Raw genomic sequence first — 20,147 nt, 5'->3', positions numbered from 1 at the left:
AAGCCAGACAGGTAGTGCAAACCCGGACCTACAGTCCTGAGAGGCAGAGACAGACAATCCTCGGGTGCTCACTGGCCAGTCAGAGAACAACCCCAGCTTCAGTAAACAAGGTAGATGGCTCCTGAGAAATGATGCCTTGAGCTGACCTCTGACCTCCATCCATACATGTGCTGGTTCACCACCCCTCATCACACACAAACACACACGTACACCTGCACACCCAAAAATACGCACACCCATATATGTGACCACACAAGGGATAATCACTGTTTAATAATCATGAAACAATAAATGTTTATAGACTTTTTGTGTTGTGTTTGATATATTATTGATTTCAGCTTTCTCGAAGAGTTTTATTAAAGTAAGCCCATTTGCTGGGCAGTGCCCAGAATCAAAAGAGTTGTTAAAATAGTTTACTTGTCTTCCAAAAAAGCATTCACAGTGAAAACCAAAGCTAAAGCTTCCAGAGTGTCTGGAATGAATATTTTAATTGTTTGGCATTTTGTTGGAGTAGTTACGGGTTATTAGTATAATGCTATGATTTTCAACAAAGGAAACTTTCAATATTATTTAAAATTCCAGTTAAGCTTGAAGGTGTGCCAAGCAGTGGTGGCACATAATTTAAATTCCAGCACTTGGGAGGCAGAGGCAGGCGGATTTCTGAGTTCGAGGCCAGCCTGGTCTACAGAGTGAGTTCCAGGACAGCCAGGGCTACACAGAGAAACCCTGTCTGGAAGAAAAGAAAAAAGAAGAAAAAGCTTGAAGGTTTGTCTAGACTTGCATTGCTGTCCACTCTCAAATTGTGACGCTGTATGTTGATGTGTGTTTTTATTCATTTATAACAATAGCTTACTCGTTTCTTTAAACTCTCTCTATGCCCTAAAGGCATAGATGAAAAAGTCAAATATTTTATCTTTTTTATTTAAAAATTGAAATTACATAAACCTTCTGCTTAAGAAAATCTGTTTTTTAACTTGTGTCCCAATATATTAGCTCCCTCTGCTCATAAATGTGACGACAAAAGACAGTGTCTTAACGCTGTTTTTATGAGTTAAACAGGCTTTTCAAAGCCTCGTTATTCCCATGAAACTTCATTAGGAACTCAGTTCTGTAATTAATTTCTGGAATTTGCCATCACATAATCTACCTTGACTATGAGCTGTTCCATATGTTTTTATAGTAATACAAACTCTGGACAATGTAAAGAAATAAACAAAGACCAAAGAGAATCATGAGAAGGATGACAAACTTTGCAAAACACATGGCAGTCCTGTCACTGTCAACATGTCAGTCTGTCAGCCTGTCACCCTGTCAACTTGTAACAGCCTGTGTCAACATGTCAACCTGTCAGCCTGTGTCAACCTGTCAACCTGTCAGCCTGTCAGCCTGTGTCAACCTGTCAGCCTATCAATCTGTCAGCCTGTCAGCCTATCAGCCTGTTAGCCTATGTTAGCCTGTCAACCTGTCGTCAGCCTGTGTCAACCTCTCAGCCTGTGAGCCTGTGTCAACCTCTCAGCCTGTCAGCCTGTGTCAACCTCTCAGCCTGTCAGCCTGTATCAACCTGTCAGCCTATCAATCTGTCAGCCTGTCAGCCTATCAGCCTGTTAGCCTGTGTCAGCCTGTAAACCTCTCAGCCTGTCAACCTCTCAGCCTGTCAGCCTGCCAGCCTGTGTCAACCTGTCAGCCTATCAATATGTCAACCTGTCAGATTGTCAGTCTGTGTCAATCTGTCAGTCTATCAGTCAACCTGTCAGCCTGTGTCAACCTGTCAGCCTGTCAACCTGTCAGTCTATCAAGAACTAGCAACAAGGACACAAGACTCATTCCCTATTACTGGAGACTTGGGAAAAAGAGTTTCAGACTAAGGAATGTCTCCCTTTGGCATAAAACTGTAATATTTCCTTATTTGGGCACTAAAGCAATAAGGCCATCATAAAGAAAGGGCGCATAACTCCTCTCTCCAACTAGGGCTGGCTTGTTGCTTTTCTTGCTATTGTCCTTGGTGATGCTGGGTGTGTACTACTGAGCCATCTTCCACTTTTTACCCAATCCCAGTGTTAAAATTTAGCTGAGAAAAATTCTTATGAACTGAAATGCCCACAGTTCTGACTGTGTTATTTCTCATCAAGTCTTTTTACACACGGCCATGCAAAAGAAAACTACTACATGCATTTACTATTTGAAAATTATTTTTACACTTGCAAACTTTGGGCCAGTGAGATGGCTCAGTGGGCAAAGGTGCCTACTGCCAAATGTGACAACTTTAGTTCAATACCCAGAACCTAATGAAGGAGTGAGAGATTCAATGTTTGCAAGTTGCCCTCTAGACACACACACACACACAGTGTTGCCCAAACACATACAACAAATAAGTATAATATAAAAATAAATACAGATTCAAACTTTCTGTGGAAAATTGAGGAAACGTGGTTTTTACTGAGCAAATGGGGAATCACCATATCTTTTAATTGAAAGAGAGAGAGAGAGAGAGAGAGAGAGAAAGAAAGAAAGAAAGAAAGAAAGAAAGAAAGAAAGAAAGAAAGAAAGAAAGAAAGAAAGGAAAGACATTTTCCCCTAAAAGCAATAATTGGCCATTTGTTCCAAGAAAACACAGCAAAAGTTGGAGTGAGGATTGAGGATGCTTACATTTCCACAGTGGAATAACTTCTGCTGCCCAGCAAGAAGAAAAAAGGAAGAAAACATCTGCAATGGGAATCAGGAGAGGAGACAGACTTGGGTGGCATGCCTAGTGGGGGTCAGGTTCTCCAGTCTGCAGAGCAGGAGACACCTGATAGGAAAAGAACACAGGACTTGGGGCTGGTACCATCATGTCAGAGGAAAAGCAGAGGGTATTGGGTGTGGGCAAGCAGACAGCCCACGCCAGACATCAGTGTGTAAATTATTAGCAAGTTGTCAAAAGTCATCACCTCTGTTTCACACAAGCCTTGGGGACTACAAACCACCTCCACTTCAGAAACCCAGCATGCCCATCCACACAATGAGCAGGTGTCAGTGTAGTTAGAGGTAGCTTTGAACTACACACATGTTAGTGAAGACAAACAGAAACCTTATAACTGGACAAACACTGTGCATAGCTTGCTCTTCTTATGGTTTACACAGCAGACCATGGCTGAAAGCTTCTTCATGTGAGACTGTAATAGCAGTGAGTAAAGAGAGATTTCAAAATAAGCACCTGGGTAAGTTGTGTTTAGAATCTAAGCAAAGCTTTGATCCGGCAGTTCTACTTGGATCACATATAAGCTTATGTATGCATATGCATGTAATTACACAGAAAGATGTTGTTAATAGTGAAAGATTTACTATAATCTCAAGGACCATTATTTGAGACCTGTGCCACCATATCATGGGAATCTACAAACCAAAAGAACATAAGTTAACCGTTAGATACACTGAAAATATATAAAAAGTGAAGGCACATATTATATACAGCACATCCATGTAGTAAAACATATGCACATATATATGTTCAAACATATATATAACATGTATATATATAATATATATGTGCTTCATATGTGGATATGTATATATGTTTATAATTTTGTTAGAAAAATATGTGTAATGTATATAAAAAGCAGGAGAGAAGTACTTTTAATTGTATATCTCTTAAAGAAATTTTACCACAGCCATACATAGAAATAGAGGCAGAAAACCTTATAAATATTATAAGAGCTAGGAATACTCATAGTAGCTATTATACTAATACTATGTGTTTTAAAAAAGATTTATAAAAATTGCAATGGGGGCTGGCAAGATGGCTCAGTGGGTAAGAGCACTGACTGCTCTTCTGAAGGTCCTGAGTTCAAATCCCAGCAATCACATAGTGGCTCATAACCACCCATAATGAGATCTGATGCCCTCTTCTCATGTGACTGAAGACAGCAACAGTGTACTTATTTATAATAAATAAAATCTTTTAAAAACTGCAATGGGCGGGGGTCTGTCAGATCAGGCACTAGGAGAAGTACAGACAATAACACTATATTCATAAGCATCACCATACCCAATGGTGTGGTAAAGTGCAGCTCTGTCAGCAGAGAAAGGACACCTCTCTGCTTGTCAGGTTGTCTTCTCAAAAAGAGACACGCAAATTGGTAACAGAAGCATACTACTAAGATCCGGCAAAACTCTGGCCTTAAGACTTGCAACCCAGAGTGAAAGATCTCTCTCTCTCTCTCTCTCTCTCTCTCTCTCTCTCTCTCTCTCTCTCTCTCCCTTTCTCTCGCTCTCTCTCCCCCTCCATATATATATGAATATATATATATATATATATTCATTTATATTGACATATATATGAGCAATGCCATCACAATAGATACTAAGATGATTTTGTGCAGCAGAAATATATTTTTGAAAAAAAGATGCTGAATCAAACAAAGCCGTCTTGAGAACATATTAAAATCAATTTTCCACCCATTTACTGAACTCTTATCAAGCCAGGAAAAATGCACCCCTAGAATGACAAGAAACTTCAGCATGTGCACTCCCTTCAATCATTGAGCAGGCTCTTCCAAAGGACAGAACCATGGCCGTTTATTTCCATCTTACCACTTCTAATAGAGACTCCAACTTAATATCAGAGATTGTCCTTTTCAAACGATTAAAGACTCTTAAAGGAATTATTTCCATCTCCTTCAGCTCCGGAAACTGCCAAGCCTTAGACAGACAACCTGACCGATTTAAATCATCCCAGCTGCGACACTAGGGCATGGGAAGCTGATAGTACAGGGTTTTCCAAGAAGATGCGGCATGAACACCCGCTTAGGGGAGCTCACGCAGACCGGACACTAGTGTTCAAAAACCTCTGCCTTGCAAACTTCCAGGGTAGGTGTCTGAAAGCGAGTGTACAGCTCTGGTTTTCATGAGAATGACTTAAAGAAGGACCATCTCCTGACCACGCATCTCATCTCAGTCTCTGGATTCTTCGCTTTCAACGATACCTCCCAAATAGCTGATGCCCACACGGGAAAAAGCACTTCTCCCTGAACACTACTGGAACTGGTAAGCAGCAGAAGCAGTGGGCTTCTCCCTTTCTCTGGGTTTCAGCTCCTCCCCTTCTTCCACAAGGAACCATTCTCGCCTCCCCAAATCTGCTTCAACAATGGCCCAGGATTCCCTCCAGCCAGAACCTCTCCTCTGGGCCAGGAACAAGGCGAGTTATCTGAACAAGAGTTGATGACCGAGTAACTTTGGCACTTCCAGGCTGTCTCCTAGGGATCTCACCCAGGGTCCTCTACCGGCCAGAACCTGCCCTGTCAGTTGCTGTGGATCTTAAAGTCCCAAAAAGGGCGAGGGGAGGCACACCGAAGCAGCTGGGAGCTTCCCTTACCCTTTCAGCGCATCGTGTCCTCCGCCGCCTCTTCTCTTGGCCCGATTGGCTCTGGTCTCCTTCAGGCTCCCAGCCTCCAAATTGGCGTCTGCCCCATGGCTCGTGTAGGACTGGAGGAGCAGGGCGAACGCCAGCGCGACCTCCAGCAGCCCTCCTCGCCGCATGGTGCCGCCGGCCGCCACTCGCTCCGCCGCCGCCGCCGCGCCTTCCAGCGGCCCGCGTCTCCGGGGTCCCGCTGTCTCACTGTCCCGCTGTCCTGATGCAGGGAGGTCCCGGCCTGGGTCCTACCGCTTTCTTCTCCCGGGACTGCTCCCACTTCGGGTAGACCCTGCCCGTCCTGCAACACAGACAAGTCCCCAAGGCGGGGGAGAGACACTCAGGGCTCCGGGATGCTGAAAGCTCGCAGTCCCCGGTGCCGAGCCCAGACCGCGCGCCGCCTGCGCGTGGCGCAGTTACTCGGAGGAACGAGGACCACTCGATCCCAGCTGGCTGCAGAGCCAGAACCCGGCGACTGGCATCCGCGGACCCTGTGGCCTCGCGGCGCCAAGTACCGTGTCCCCAGGGAGCCAAGGCGTCCCGCGAGCGGACTGCCCACACTGTCTTAATGGCACTGATTGCGCGCGGTGACGGCTGACGCCCCAGCTCTCCAAACAGGGTCCTCTCCGCCCACATACCGGGTCATGGCCAACCCCGCCAGTCCCCTGCATCCGACGTGGAGCAGGGCACTGCAGTCCCGGATCTTGCAGCTGTCAGGCAGAGAGGGCCAGCTGCAGATGCTCGAGACATCCCCTCACCCTGCCCGGCCTCCTGCCCTGGATGCCGCGCAAACAGCCCTCCAGCCACCCGCCTGCCGCCCGACCCTGGCGGGACCCCATGAGACCCACTGGACTAGCGGCTCGGACTCTCAGGCGGCGGTGGCTGCTCTGCTCCGCAGCTGTCCCAGCTGTGGCCGCCTGTGGCACCCACAGTCTCTGCCCCAACTCTGCGGCCCCCTCCTTTCCCACCTCTTCAAGTATCGTCCGCGCAGCGGTTTCTCGCGAGAGAAATACTTTTTTAAAAAAAGAAAGAAAGAAAAAGAAAATGACACCCTCCCCACCTCCCCCCATCACCACCCCACCCCCGGCCCCATCTATCCTCCCTTTCCACTCCCCTCTGCCAGCCACCGCCCGGACCCGGGCCTCCCTCATTCGCAGAATCAGAGTCCTGGGAGGAGGCGGAGGTGATCCAGTCCTGCCTGGCCTGGGATATTCCGTCCCGGGGTGGGGAAGAGAGGGAATGGGAAGAGGTGGAGTAGCGGTTTAGACCGATCTGCCTGCGGCTGAGAGGTCTAGACCTGAGATTCCCGCGATCAGAAGCACGGAGAGCTGGGCCACCTGCGCGGAGAACGCATGCTGGACACCTTGGCCAACGAGGCCCAGGAAGCCCTGGCTGGAAAGGGGCCCTGTGGCAGTGGCCCTCGCTTCTCAGCCCAGTCTTCTGCTGTCTGGCTGGGAGGAGAAATTGTAGGCTCCAAGGCTCAGGCAGGGCTTGTGGCGAGGCCACCACCACTGAGCCAGTCAACAGGTTAGCGGCGAAAGGGACATGCCAGTGTCAGGAGCCCCCTGGAGAAGCAATTCTCCCGAGGCTCAGGTCAAGCTACTCACCTAGGCTAAATCAAGAGGCTTCGAAAGTCTCAGTCTGTGATGTGGGGGCCTGTGATTTGGGTTTCAGACAATCCTCCCGCCCAACTCTCAGTTAAGAATGGGGTCTCCTGAAATAACCCTATTTTCACATGAGCACACACTATATACAGAGAGCACATACACACACATGCATGGGATTGGGGTGGGGTGGGGGTGTCTAGAATACACAAGTACCCAAAAGTCCTCAGCACTACAGCTTAGCTGAAGTCCACATCAGACTACCGCAGGGACCAGGGACTCCCAGTCACCCACTGTCACTTTCAGCACAGTTACCCTAAGAATGCATGCATCTTGTTGAACCGGATTTTTCTTGTTTTCAACTTCTTGTGCCCGGATATGAGATTATAGAGATCGAGGCATGTTATCAACTCCATCTTCTTTTCAAAATGGACCACGCCTCATGATAATGGACTCACTGCACTGCTTCGATACCTGAATAGGAAGATTTAAATTCATAATTATTTAAATATATTATCTGATTTAATTAAGGTCTTAAAAAGTCCTTTCAACAACTTTCAAAAGAAAAATCCTCTTTACAGATCCATGAACTGGAGATTCCGTCCTACATCTTCAGGTGAGTAAAGAGGTGTTCATTCGAGGGCCAGGAAATGGCTCCGAGCAAATAAAGCACCAAGCCTGGTAACCTGCGTTCTAGCCCCAGGAACTACCTGGCAGAAGGAAGGAGAGAATCCTGAACGTGTCCTCTGACCAATGTACTCGGCATACGCATGCGCACAAGTGAGCACATATACCCCCCAAATGTCGTCAAATAAAGAACCATTCATTGAAGAAGTAGCTATTGAACACTTGTGCCACCTGGCGCACGGATGAATCAGAATCACTTGCAAGTAAGCCAGGAGTTTCAGTCCCTTTGCACAGCAGGTGGTCGACAGGGAAGGCAAGCTTGAAACAAATAATAGCTCATATGTTACATGCCAACAAACACGGGGCACTGCTTAGATGATGTATGTGACCATGACTAGACATAGGCTAGGGCCAATAGAGGAGGCTTCCCTGAGAAAGTATCATTGAACCCTTTTAAGGCACCATGACGACTTAGAAAGAGAGAGCAAAGGTTCTTAACTATAGATACACAGTAGGATCTAGGAACTTAAAAAGAAATAGGCAAGGACCCAGTTTTTTAAAGTCTGTGGTGGACATTGACATGGCTATTTTTCAAAGATCCCCAAATTCAAAGAGGGGTGGTAGGGATATTACTAAGGGTAGGAAAGGGGTCCAAACCGAGGAACCATAGTCCCATGGTCAGCAGAAGCAAGGCTTCTGGGGGTTAGGGAGGACTTTGGCCTGATCTCTGTGTATCAGGCTGTTCTGAACCCACTGTGCAATCTGGAAACTGCCTGATTTCTCTGTATTCAAGTGGTATGCGAGAGGCAATGTGATCCTGCCCCCTGTCTCCTGGAGGCTGCCCCTTGGCAACAAAATGGAACAGAGCAACTGAACGCAGGGCCCTCAGAAGGCTTTGTCCAGGTAGCACAGAGCAAACCCCAGTAAGGGTTCCATTTATCTCACAGTATGATCCCCAAGTTCTCCCCAGCGAGTGGAGAGCTGGCAAGGGCTTCGGCAGACCTCCAGCCTGCCTTTCGCTTTCAGTTTCTCCTCCCTGGGACTTCCACATGGAACAGCTTTTCCTACAAAAGAGAACCATAGATATTAGCTGAAAGAGCCAATGGAATCCCTTCCTGGGGAGTGATATGATGACAACTTCAAAATCTCACCCCATTCTTCACCCACTCCATTATTATTCTCTGTACTGAAGAAAGACACCCACACATTTGCAGCCACTGACAGAGTCTTGGTGTGCGGTGTGCTCACTGGGCCTCAGTTGCCCCACTGCTTTCTTAAGAATGAATGAAGTGAATCTTGGCTGTGGAGATGAATATAAGTGTAAGTTGACTGATAGCCATTGAATGATGTATCTGTGTGTTCTACCTTTTATTACTTAGTTATTCATTAGCCAATTTGACCAAAATAAAGTGCCCTCTTCTAACCACCTCACCAAAGATGAGACTATATTGCCATCATTTTCCAGAACTTTTCTTTATCAAAGAAACATTTTGACTACTTAACTTTTATGTCTTTCCCTATAATCCCGCCATTCTAACGTTTTCTCCAGTTCTCATGAGTCTTTGTCCCTGTGACACATCTTACATAGTCATAACCACAGGGTCTATATTGTTTTGTCTTCTGTTGAACAGAGGGGAGAATTTGTTCTCACTTCAGACTTAGCCTTTGCATTTTGCAGATGGGGGTCCCTGGGTGAGGTTCGCCTAGCCATACTGCTGGCAAAGAGCATGTACAAATGTTGAATTATGTTATTGAAATAGCTTTCATTACCTCAATCCCCCAAAGCAAACAGTTCCTCTCCACCCAAAACAACAGCTCCATTTCCCAGTCTCATTTCACTTGTGTTTTGATGAGTTCTGGGTCCCACCCTGGTATTGCCTGTCATTTTTTTTTTTCTTACCAGACATAACAGATACCAGCCCAACAGCAGAGGAGAGTAAAGAAGAGGCCTGGCCAGCAAGAAGGGATGTAACACTGGATCCATCACAAATTAAAAACACACCCTCCCTGGGTACCATTCAACCCATGTTTACCAAACACCAGCTCTGTGTGCCATCCCAGGGTAGATCTTGCAGACGCCCCTAAAAATCCTTTCCAGGGCACTTCGCATCCTCTCAGAAGGAGGCCATATCTGCAAAGTTCCAAACACGGCAAGCAGGAAGCCAAGAGGCGAAGGCAAGTACTTCAAGCATTTTATAGGCAAAACTCAGATTTTATCTGTGGAACTTGATTGACACTTGAGCTCCATTTAATTTTCACAGGCAATGAAGCACTCTGCTGAGCTTTTTCAATGATGGAAAGGTGATGTGACTTTTTACAGCTCACAGGCCTGAAAACAGACCTTTGGACTGAGGGTCTCCAATCAGCAAAGTTTACCATTTACCTGGCCTGCAAGACAAAGGCCAGCACAGAAAATGGCTTGAAGAATCATCCCAGAGCTGGGTGTCACCAAAGCAAGGCGTCCACAGGGGAGAGGGTTGGGTGGAGTGGTATGACTGCTCTGGTTTGGAAGCCTTAATGGACGAGATGGGATTTGGGTAGTGCCTTGAAAGGAGGGTAGGGTTTGGCTGCACAGAACCGTCTTGGAAGACTATCCTAGACACAAAAGAGGAGCAGGAGGCAAAAGCAGAAAGGGAGGAAAGATTCAGGGCCAGAGGAGACAGATGAGATATTTTCCCATCCTTCTCTGGGACACACCCTGGGCTGAGTGTTCATGGAGGGCAGCAGGCTACTGCGGACCCGTGGGCATCATTTCTTAAATGACCATGATTAGTCACACCACGAGGACATTCATTGTCTCCATCCCCGAGACCTGGAAGATCTGGAATCCATTATGACCACTGTGCTCAAACTGACAGAGGGCAACAACACACGATTTCCCCTGGGCTTCAATTAGTCACCTACATTAAATAATTTTAATAGAGAATGAACTTTATTTCAGGATCCTAATGAAAGTTTCTTTATACCAGGAAATGCATACCCTAACCTGCTGTCTTGGGCAATCTGAAAATCTCGTTAAGACAGGAGTGACAAGCAGTCTCCTTTAGCAACATTATCTTTTCCTACATCTGTTTTTACTTTCAATCTCAATTTTCTCCCAACCGTAATTAGTGGATACTAGTAATTAGTGGATATTTAAAAATGTTTTTTTTTCCTTGCTGACTTTATCTATTCCCATGATTTCACCCCTTGCTTATAACAAAGTCCCAAATCTGTATCTCCACCCCAGAGTGTCCCTGGAGCTTCCAGTGCAGATGTCCAAGTTCCTGCTGGATGCCTCCACCCACTCCTTCCAGGGCCAAAGTCATTGTGTAGCAGCCTCTGAAATGGCCTCCAAAACTCCCACCCAGGTGCTCATGCCATTGGGGTAATTCCCTCCCCCGAGCATGGGCTGGACCTACTGAGTGTCTTCTCTTCCAGTGTGGCAGAAGTGAGGGGATATCATTTTTCATATTAAATTACAGACTCTGAATTCCATTTCTCCCTTCCCTTCCCACTCTCCCTCTCAGCTGTGCTGATGGCTGTCTCTGCAGTGAATTGACCTGTAGAATCCCAGGAACACAAAACTGAACGCTACCAGTCTCTGAGAATACGAGTTCCCACTCCACAACCTTCTAAGGATCACACGGGGGAGCTCAGACATCTTCAGATGTCACTGTAATCCTAGCTAATGGACGTCCTAGCTAATGGATGTGTAAGAACCAAAGAATTAGCGGAGCAGTGCCCCGAATGGTGATCCACAGAAATTATGAAAAAATTAAAATGGAGTGCTTGAAGCCTCTGAATTTTGAGGCCGTTCACTGCACACACACACATACACACACACACACACAAATGGATAACAAAGAGCTGGAGAAAATGGCTCTGCAGTTAAGAGCACTGACTGCTCTTCCAGATAAACCAGGTTCAATTCCCAGCACCCACATGGTGGCTTGCAACTCTCTGTAACTCCAACATCTGACACCATCACACAGACGTACATTCAGACAAAACACCAATGCCCATAAAACAAAGATATAATCCAAAAAAGAAATGGATAACAAATATCTAAGCAAAATGCCTAAACTTGCTCCTTCTTTACATTGTCTATCTCATGTGCACTTCTCACACCTACTAAAGCTCAGCTGTTTTAACAACAACAAAAAATATCATAATTGACACAATTTAGTAGTCTTAATTTGTTCTCTGTGTGTTCTATCCAGACCTCAAGCTACAACTTGGTCTTGCTCAATTTCTGAAAGATTCTACCAGCAATCGTATTCATGACATCATTCTGGATATCTTTCCATAGATAATAAACCCCTGGGAAGTGTCCAGAGTGATAGAATAGGGGGAGGGGGAGAGTCTGGAAATGCTGGAAAATGTTAACATTGTTTGCAAGTCAACCCCATGACTAGGGCCAGATTGAGCCCGGGAATAAATGACACACGGTCAGACCCTTGCCTTGCTACTGCTGTGGCCTTGGCAAGCCATTCACTTGGAGGAGACTTTGCTTCCTCTCCAAGAAGACTTGAGGCTTAGACTTCAGTGGACAGTGGAGCTATGGGTAAGTAGCTTGAGGATAAACTAGCCAGCTTATGAAGTCTCTGCCACGTGCCTGTCTATAACACACAACAGCACTTGCTCAAGGGTCTGGCACACCTCAGGAATCTGTATTTTTGAAGTATTTAGTTGCTTGAAGGATATCTAGATATAGAAGCCTATTGTTTAAATCTGCACCAAGGCTGTTCTATTCTGTCACCGCTAAGCAGTACCTAGTTGGATGCCAATTCTATTGTTTTAATGTTATAATATTTTATATGAGAATATAATATAAACATGCAAACATTTTAAAGGATTACTTTGTGGGTGTGTGCACTCGTGCTTTGTTTAGTTTTTACTTTATTTTCTTTCCAAGCCCTGATGGATCTCCCACATAGTCACTGAGATAGATTCCCCACACTGGAGACCATGACAGTTCTACAGGAACTGGGTAAAGAGAGGAAGTACAAAGGTTCAAGAACGTCACAGGCAAACAGCTGAGTTAGCAATGAACTTCTTAAACTCATAATACTACAGGGCACCCACAGGATACCAAGAAATGCAAGATATTATTCCCAAGGAACAGACAGATGAGGAGGAGAGGGAGGTAAGGGGAGAAGGGGAGAGGGAAGGAGGAAAGGGAGAGGGCAAAGTGGAGGGAGGAGAAGAGAGGGGAAAGGGAGATGGAGGGGAAGCAGGGGAGAAAGACAGGTAGAGAGAAAAAGACGGGGAGAGAGAATGCCTTTCTAATCTTCCCCTGAAAGCCTGTCTCCACACAGTGCCACATCTGACAATCTTCAGTAAAACGTAAAAGGTAGTTCAAAAAAAAAAAAAAAACCTTGTTAAGGCCTTAGCTGAAGGGAAGAAAGCCACAGAGCCCACAGAAAGACTTTATCCTGTGCTGTAGAAATGACTCCCCCTTAAGCCTCTCTCCAAATCTTTCAGACCAACACTTTGCCTGCCTGCACCCTGGCCTCCTCTCTGTGGCTGCCCTCTGTCCTAGGATCCCTCTGCCTGTCCATCCAGCCCCTAGTCCTCCATTTTCAGGGTCCTATTACTTCTTCTCTTAACTTCTACCATTTGTTTCACAAAAGAAAGGGCTCAAGATACAATTTGCAGAACACAAGAAAATCAAGAAGAGGGAAGACCAATGATGGGGTACTTCATTCCTACTTAGAATAGGGAACAAAATACCCATGAAAGGAGTTACAGAGACAAAGTTTGGAGCTAAGACGAAAGGATGGACTGTCCAGAGACTATCCCACCCGGGGATCCATCCCATAATCAGTCACCAAACCCAGACACTATTGCATATGCCAGAAAGATTTTGCTGAAGGGACCCTGTTATAGCTGTCTCATATGAGGCTATGCCAGTGCCTGGCAAATACAGAAGGGGATGCTCACAGTCATCTATAAGATGGAACACAGGGCCCCCAGTGGAGAAGCTAGAGAAAGCACCCAAGGAGCTGAAGGGGTCTGCAACCCTATAGGTGGAACAACAATATGAACTAACCAGTACCCCAGAGCTCGTGTCTCTAGCTGCATATGTAGCAGAAGATGGCCTAGTTGGCCATCACTGGAAAGAGAGGCCCCTTGGTCTAGAAAACTTTATATGCCCCAGTACAGGGAAACACCAGGGCCAAGAAGTGGGAGTGGGTGGGTAGGGGAGCAGGGCGGGGGGGAGGGTATGGGAAACTTTCGGGATAGCATTTGAAATGTATATAAAGAAAATATCTAATTTAAAAAAAAAAAAAAGAAAGAAAGAAAAAGAAAAGGCTCAGCCTGGGATCTGCCTTCAGGAAAAGGGAACGTGATGAAGCTGTAGCGATGTCTAATAGATTTTTAAGCCTGAACATCAAGAAAATGGGTACTAAAATCAGACCTAAAAGTGTAGGCCTAGAAACCCAGCTGCTTGTGAGGTGGAAGCAAGAAGGGTGCACTTCAAACCCAGCTTGGGCTTCTAAGCACATTCAAGGCCTGCCTGGGAAGGTGAGTGAGACCTTGTCTACAAATGAAGAGTAAAAGAAACATGGACAGTGTGGCTCAGTGGTAAAGTGTATGCATGGCTTGGGTTTAATCATCAATATAGCAGAAGAAAAGAGATCTGGAACAAGCTGGGGTTGGGGGTAATAATCTGAGGCAATAAATGCTTCAGACAGAGGATTTAAGTTCTAGATGTTCGGAAAGGGGAAGACAGCTCTGGCCTAGTGACCAGAAGAATGTCTGTGGAGGGGGGTGAGGGGTGAGGGATGACAACCTGAAGAAACCATTTACAGCTGGACAGCAGAGCCCTCCTCTCTTGCAGGAAGAAGGGCTTTTCTTCAAGGGAAGGGCAAACCGAGGAGCAACACCAGATGGCTTTCATAAAGGCAAAGAAGAATGAGAGACGATTACAAGTGGGTCAAGGCTAGAAGATTGAAGAATTTAGGGAAATACACATCACTAAAGAATTTGGAGGGCTGGCGAGATGGCTCATTCAGTAAAAGTGACACCCTGAGCTCAATCCTCAGGACCCACATGGAAGAAGAGGCAACTGACTCTACATGTTGCTCTCTGAGCTCTTCAGACATGCCGTGACATAGTGCACACATACACACATAGAAATAAATGAATAAAGTAAATGTATTTTCAAAAGAATTTAGAGCATGATAGAATAGGAGGTCGTTGGGGCATATTGCTTATAATCCTAGCAGTTGGAAGGTAGAGTCCAGAAGAGCAAGAGTTCAAGATCATTCTCAGGCACAGAACCAGACTGAGAACAGCCTGGGCTACATGAGAATCTACCTGTAAAAACAGTGGATGAATCAAAAAGTGGGTAGATGGATAAATAGATACACAGATACATAGATGAGATAGATAGATAGACCGACATGTAGGTGCACATATGCACCTACTCACATGAACAGTTTTGCGCCCGTCTCACACACAAAGAAAAAGGAGAGGAAATGAATTCAGCATCTAGTCTTAGTGGTGAGAATATCCTCCAAGTATGTGACAATGTGCAGGGAAAAGAATGGGAAATTATCATTCAATTTCACAGTAAAGCTGTGATGGCTGAGTGAAGAATTCAATCTGAGAAGCTACAGACAGGGGAAAGCCGACGTTGACACGGATTTGAAACGAGCTGTCTGGGGAGCAGACAGCAATGGAGAGGAGATGGAAGCAGGAGAAATTGAATTTGGAAGGAAGACAAGGACTACGCTCTGGACTCCATGGCTGTTCTGAGGAGGTCCCAGTGAGGAGACGCAGCAGGCAGACAGAGGTGTCAACTTTGTCGGTAGACGAGAGGCAATGCTTGGGATTTGGTTGTGTGAGCATCTGTAAGTGAATGATATTTACCAGCTATCCCTAGTTGCCTTCTGCCGCAGTTTGATTTACACTAATCCTACAAACTGACCTGGAAGAGAGGCCTATCTCAACAGCCAAAATTTGGTTTTGAGTTTCAGATTCTCATGGTAAGGGGTAGAAATTTTGAGTAATTACAAAGTAAAGGAGGCACACCCTGCAAATATCAGAAACAGACACGGCTGCTGGTGGAGATTAGAAGAAAAAGACAGACATGTCTCCCCTTGGAACAATAGAACTGGGGGAAGGAAGGTGATAAGGCATTGTTTTGTATCACTCCACTTCCGGATAATCTATGAATGAGAATATGACAGCTTGTGTGGGTACCCACAAAACTATCAATCAAAGCAGAGGTTTGTATGTTTCCTTTGAACGGAGAATTGTTTCTTTAAAGCCAGCCTAAAATCCACAATCACACAGGTACATTTTGAGTTCCCAATTGAAGATTTGCGTCTTTATGGGAATTACTGTGGAGGAGACGATGAGTGTAGACAATGTGAGTGGCAGACCCACAGACAAAGCTCCCAACGAAAGCCACGGTGTTGCCCAGGGAATACATGCTACAGGATTTTAAATAGAATTCCTGATGGCTTGGGTACCTAGAAATATGCTTCATATTTGATGAGTAAGAATGAATACTGACATGGTACAGGCTCATAATTCCATCTACTCTGGAGGCAGAGACAGGAGGATTGCAAATTTGAAGCCTGTCTGGGCCATGGAATGGGTCCGCATCCCAACCTAAGTGAGGACATAGCTCAGTAGTACAGCACTTGCCAAGCATGCATATGACCCAGAACCAGAATCATCCCAGAATCAAAACGGATAGAAAGAAAACTGGTTATTTCTATTACCTAGGTATTGATTAGCGGGAGAGCGTGGATGCTGACACGGGCAGCTGGTGTGGTTAGTTTAGGAGAATAGTCATGGGTTTTAGGATCCTTGGCCTCTTATGCTCCCCTAGTGACCCTGGGAATCCAAGCTGGGCCCTTTCCACTGTTATTTGTCTGCCCTCTGGTCCCCACCAAGCCCCGCTCTGGGTCTCTACAGATCCCATTTTGCTTAGCATCCTGCTTTTACTCAAACCTTATCTCACACTCAGAATGTGTTTTCTTTTCTAAGTAGATAAGGCTGTTCTTTGCCAAGATCTGCTCAGCTGGGCCCGTGAGCCCATCCCCCATCTCCTGGGCTATTAACTGCTAACAGTTCCCAGCTGTGTCCCTCACTGAACACTACTACTGGCCACTGGGAACTGCCTAGCCCAAGATGACGCCTTGAGGGTGTGGCCCAGTATTTTTGTTTTAACATTCCTAAAAGCCTGTTATGGATAATTCAACACTTCAAGATTAAAAAGAGATAAAACATAAATTACCAATATCCCGAATCAATGTGGGGACATTACTAAAAATCCTATGTAACATAAACAATAAATATGGCAACTTAAATGGAACAAGAAAAATTTCTTGAAAGACATAAATGATCAAAAAATTGAAAATATAGCGGAAAAGACTAAAATGTCAGTTAATGGGGTGAAACTTGTAATTAAAATTATTTTTAAAAAGCTGGGGATGCAGGTCAGAGAGAAGGTACTTACCCAGCAAGCACGAGGCCCTTGGTCAATAGCTTCCTGGCCACTTAAACACTAAAGAGAGTAACAGCTTCACCAAAACTCTAAGGTGCTGATCAAATACTCCCCTATTTATTTTATTTTATTTTATTTTACTTTAGATGGTGTCTTACTGCATAACTTGGGATGGCCTTGACTTCAGGAAAGTATAAGAAGTGTGCTAATAAGGAAGGAATAGAAAAACAGATGCCATAAAAAGAACCAGAGGCAAAGTCTAAAGTGGTCCACACAGCAATGGAAGCCATGTGTACCGGCCGAGCTAACTGCAGAACTGAGATGACAGAGGCTCGTTGGGGGCCAGTGAAATGGCTCAGTGGACAAAGCTGCTACCACCAAGCCCTGTGACCTGAGTTTGATCTCCAGGTCCCACAGATGGAAGGAGAAGCCTCTCCCACAGCTTGTCATCTGACTCCACACTCAAGCTACGCAATGTATGCACATGGAACTCTCCCAAGCAAATTAATAAACATGCACTGCTAAGATGGCACATAGGAAAAGATCAAAGATTTACAAGGAGGAAGAGGAGGAGGGGGAGAGGAAGAAGAGGAGGAGAAGGAGGAAAAACAGAACTTCCCATGTTTATGACACCATACCAGAAGGTCTAACATACATGCATTGGAAATTGTAGAGAGCGTAGAAGGGACTGAAAGTGTAACAATTCTTTAATAACTTTATGCAAAAAAATCCTTGTTTGGAAAAATCTATTTATAGATACTCACCAAATGTAAGACCAATAAGTATAAAGAAATCCCACTCATTTTTCTATAAAACATATTTAAAGAAAAATAATGAATGGTGCTAAATAAATGATACTTTGCACACAGAAGAACAATACTGTAAATAGATGTTGTCATCTGTGGTGTTTTGAATGAGTATACCCCCATCGGCTCATAGATTTGAATGCTTGGTCCCAAGTTGGTGGAACTGTTTGGAAAGGACTAGAAGGTGTGGCCTTGTTGAAGGAAGTATTTCACTGTAGGGTTTAGCCTTTGAGGTTTCAAAAACCTATACCCATTCTCTCTCTCTCTCTCTCTCTCTCTCTCTCTCTCTCTCTCTCTCTCTCTCTCTCTCTCTCTCTCCTACTTGCCAATAAGGATGCAAGTTCTCAGCTGTTCCCCAGGAAACTATTGACTTTTTCCTTAACATATGGCCTCACTGACCTGGGTCCTTTTGCTGTGCATCAAGGGTTTTATGACTGAGTCGTCTCCCAGGCCCACAGAACAACATGTTTGGACTATTGAACAAAAACAGTAGAAAAGCATTAGCTCAGGGAGCTGGGGAAATGGCTCAGGCTGTACAGTGTTCTGGCAAAGTTTAAAGGCCTGGTATGATAGGCACATGCCTATAACCTCAAGTCTAGGGGGACACAGATAGGAGAGTTCCAAGAGCACACTGGTCAGTTTATCCAATTGATGAGCTCTGGGTTCAGTGATAGACCTTGTCTTACAAAATAATGAAAACAAAAGCAACACATGGAGATTGATCGAGCAAGACATCCAAAATTGACCTTGGCCTCTAATGTATTCACAAAGTACACTTTCACCCACACACTTAAGAACACACACAAAGAGAACAAAAATAAGAAATTATTAGCTCAAAATTCTATACACAGCAAAAATATACTGCAAGGATGGAAATTAAGTTAAAGGCTGTTGGTTGGTTGGTTGGTTGGTTGGTTGGTTTTTCTAGACAGGGTTTTTCTGTGTAACAGCACTGGCTGTCCTGGAACTTGCCCTCAAATTCACAGAGAACCACCTGTCTCTGTCTTCTGAATACTGATATTATTAAAATGATGCACCACCACGCCTGGCAAGATATTTTACTTTAAACATTTAAAATGTTATTTTAAAATATGAAAAGCTTAGGGAAAACAAAATATGTATAAGATAAGGAAATATATGGAAAATAAAATACTTCTAAAAGAAGTTAGAGGAAACCTATATAAATAGAAAGATATGTCTGTGATTGAAAAACTTCATATTGAGGTCACTCTTCCACAAATTGATCCATAGATTTGTAACACAGAGACAAACATAATCACACTTAGAGCTACAGTGACATTTTATGATGAAATAGAAGACAAAGTTCAATGGCTGCCTTGGTTGTTGTGATGGTTTGTGTATGCTCTGGCCAGGGGATGGCACTATTAAGGTGTGGCCCTATTGGAATTGCAATGGCCTTGTTGGATGAAATGCATCACTGTGGGGTTGGGCTTTAAGACCCTCATGCTAGCTGCTGGAAGCCAGTTTTCTCTTAGCATCCTTCAGATGAAGGTGTAGAACTCTCAGCTCCTCATGCTCCATGCTACCTGGATGCCGCCATGCTTCTGCCTTGATGATAATGGACTGAACCAATGCTCCTGTAAGCTGGCCCCAATTAAAGGTTGTCATTATAAGAGTTTCCTTGGTCATAGTGTCTCTTCACACCAGTGAAACCCTAACTAAGACAGTTGTCAACTTAACACACCTGGGTAGAAGGAACCCCTTTGTAAATAATTGCCCCATCAATTGCCCTATGGGCATGTCTGTGGAGTATTTTCTTGATTGCCAATTGATGTAAGTGGCCCAGCCCACTGTGGTCTGTATTGTTTGTAGGCAGATGGTTCTGGGATATATATGACAGAAGATTAAATGTGAACCAGAGTGCAAGCCAGTAAACAGCATTCCTTCATGGTTCCTGCCTTGAGTTCCTGCCTTGGCTTCCTGCCTTGGTTTCCCTCCATAAGTGACTCTAACCTGTGAGCTATAATAAACTTTCCCCCTCAGTTGCTCTTGGTCTTTATCCCAACAAGAGGAATACATAATAGAACACTGAGTAATATATACATAGGAGAAAAAAAAAAAAAAAAAAAAAGAAGAGCCCAGAGTAGTCCAAAACTTTTTCTGTCTTGTAATTATAGCAGTTGTTGAAAGTAGATGGGGCACTAAAGTCTCCATGCGAACTGTGTTTGCCTATCTATGTATCTTTTCAACTTAATAATGGCTACAATTCCCTTCTCATGCCTTTTTGGTGGTGGGGAAAGTTGAAACAAAGACTC

At 44.8% G+C, this 20,147-nt stretch overlaps 1 protein-coding gene across 1 annotated transcript in view; it reads right to left on the bottom strand.

Moving 5' to 3' along the window:
• Fbn1 (fibrillin 1) overlaps positions 1-5,950 on the bottom strand; it is a 208,934-nt gene extending 202,984 nt beyond the window's left edge. The window contains exon 1 of the mRNA XM_021156745.2: positions 5,351-5,950. Within this exon, the coding sequence (XP_021012404.1) occupies positions 5,351-5,514 (164 nt within the window). The 5' untranslated portion in view covers positions 5,515-5,950. The remainder of the gene's footprint in view (positions 1-5,350) is intronic.
• Between the last annotated feature and the right edge of the window lie 14,197 nt (positions 5,951-20,147).

Source organism: Mus caroli, unplaced genomic scaffold, assembly GCF_978045245.1.
Source record: "Mus caroli unplaced genomic scaffold, Mus_caroli_1 scaffold_2, whole genome shotgun sequence".
Lineage (NCBI taxonomy): Eukaryota > Metazoa > Chordata > Mammalia > Rodentia > Muridae > Mus > Mus caroli.
The sequence above is the reverse complement of the archived record's forward strand: the minus strand, read 5'-3'. Positions and strand labels throughout refer to the sequence as shown.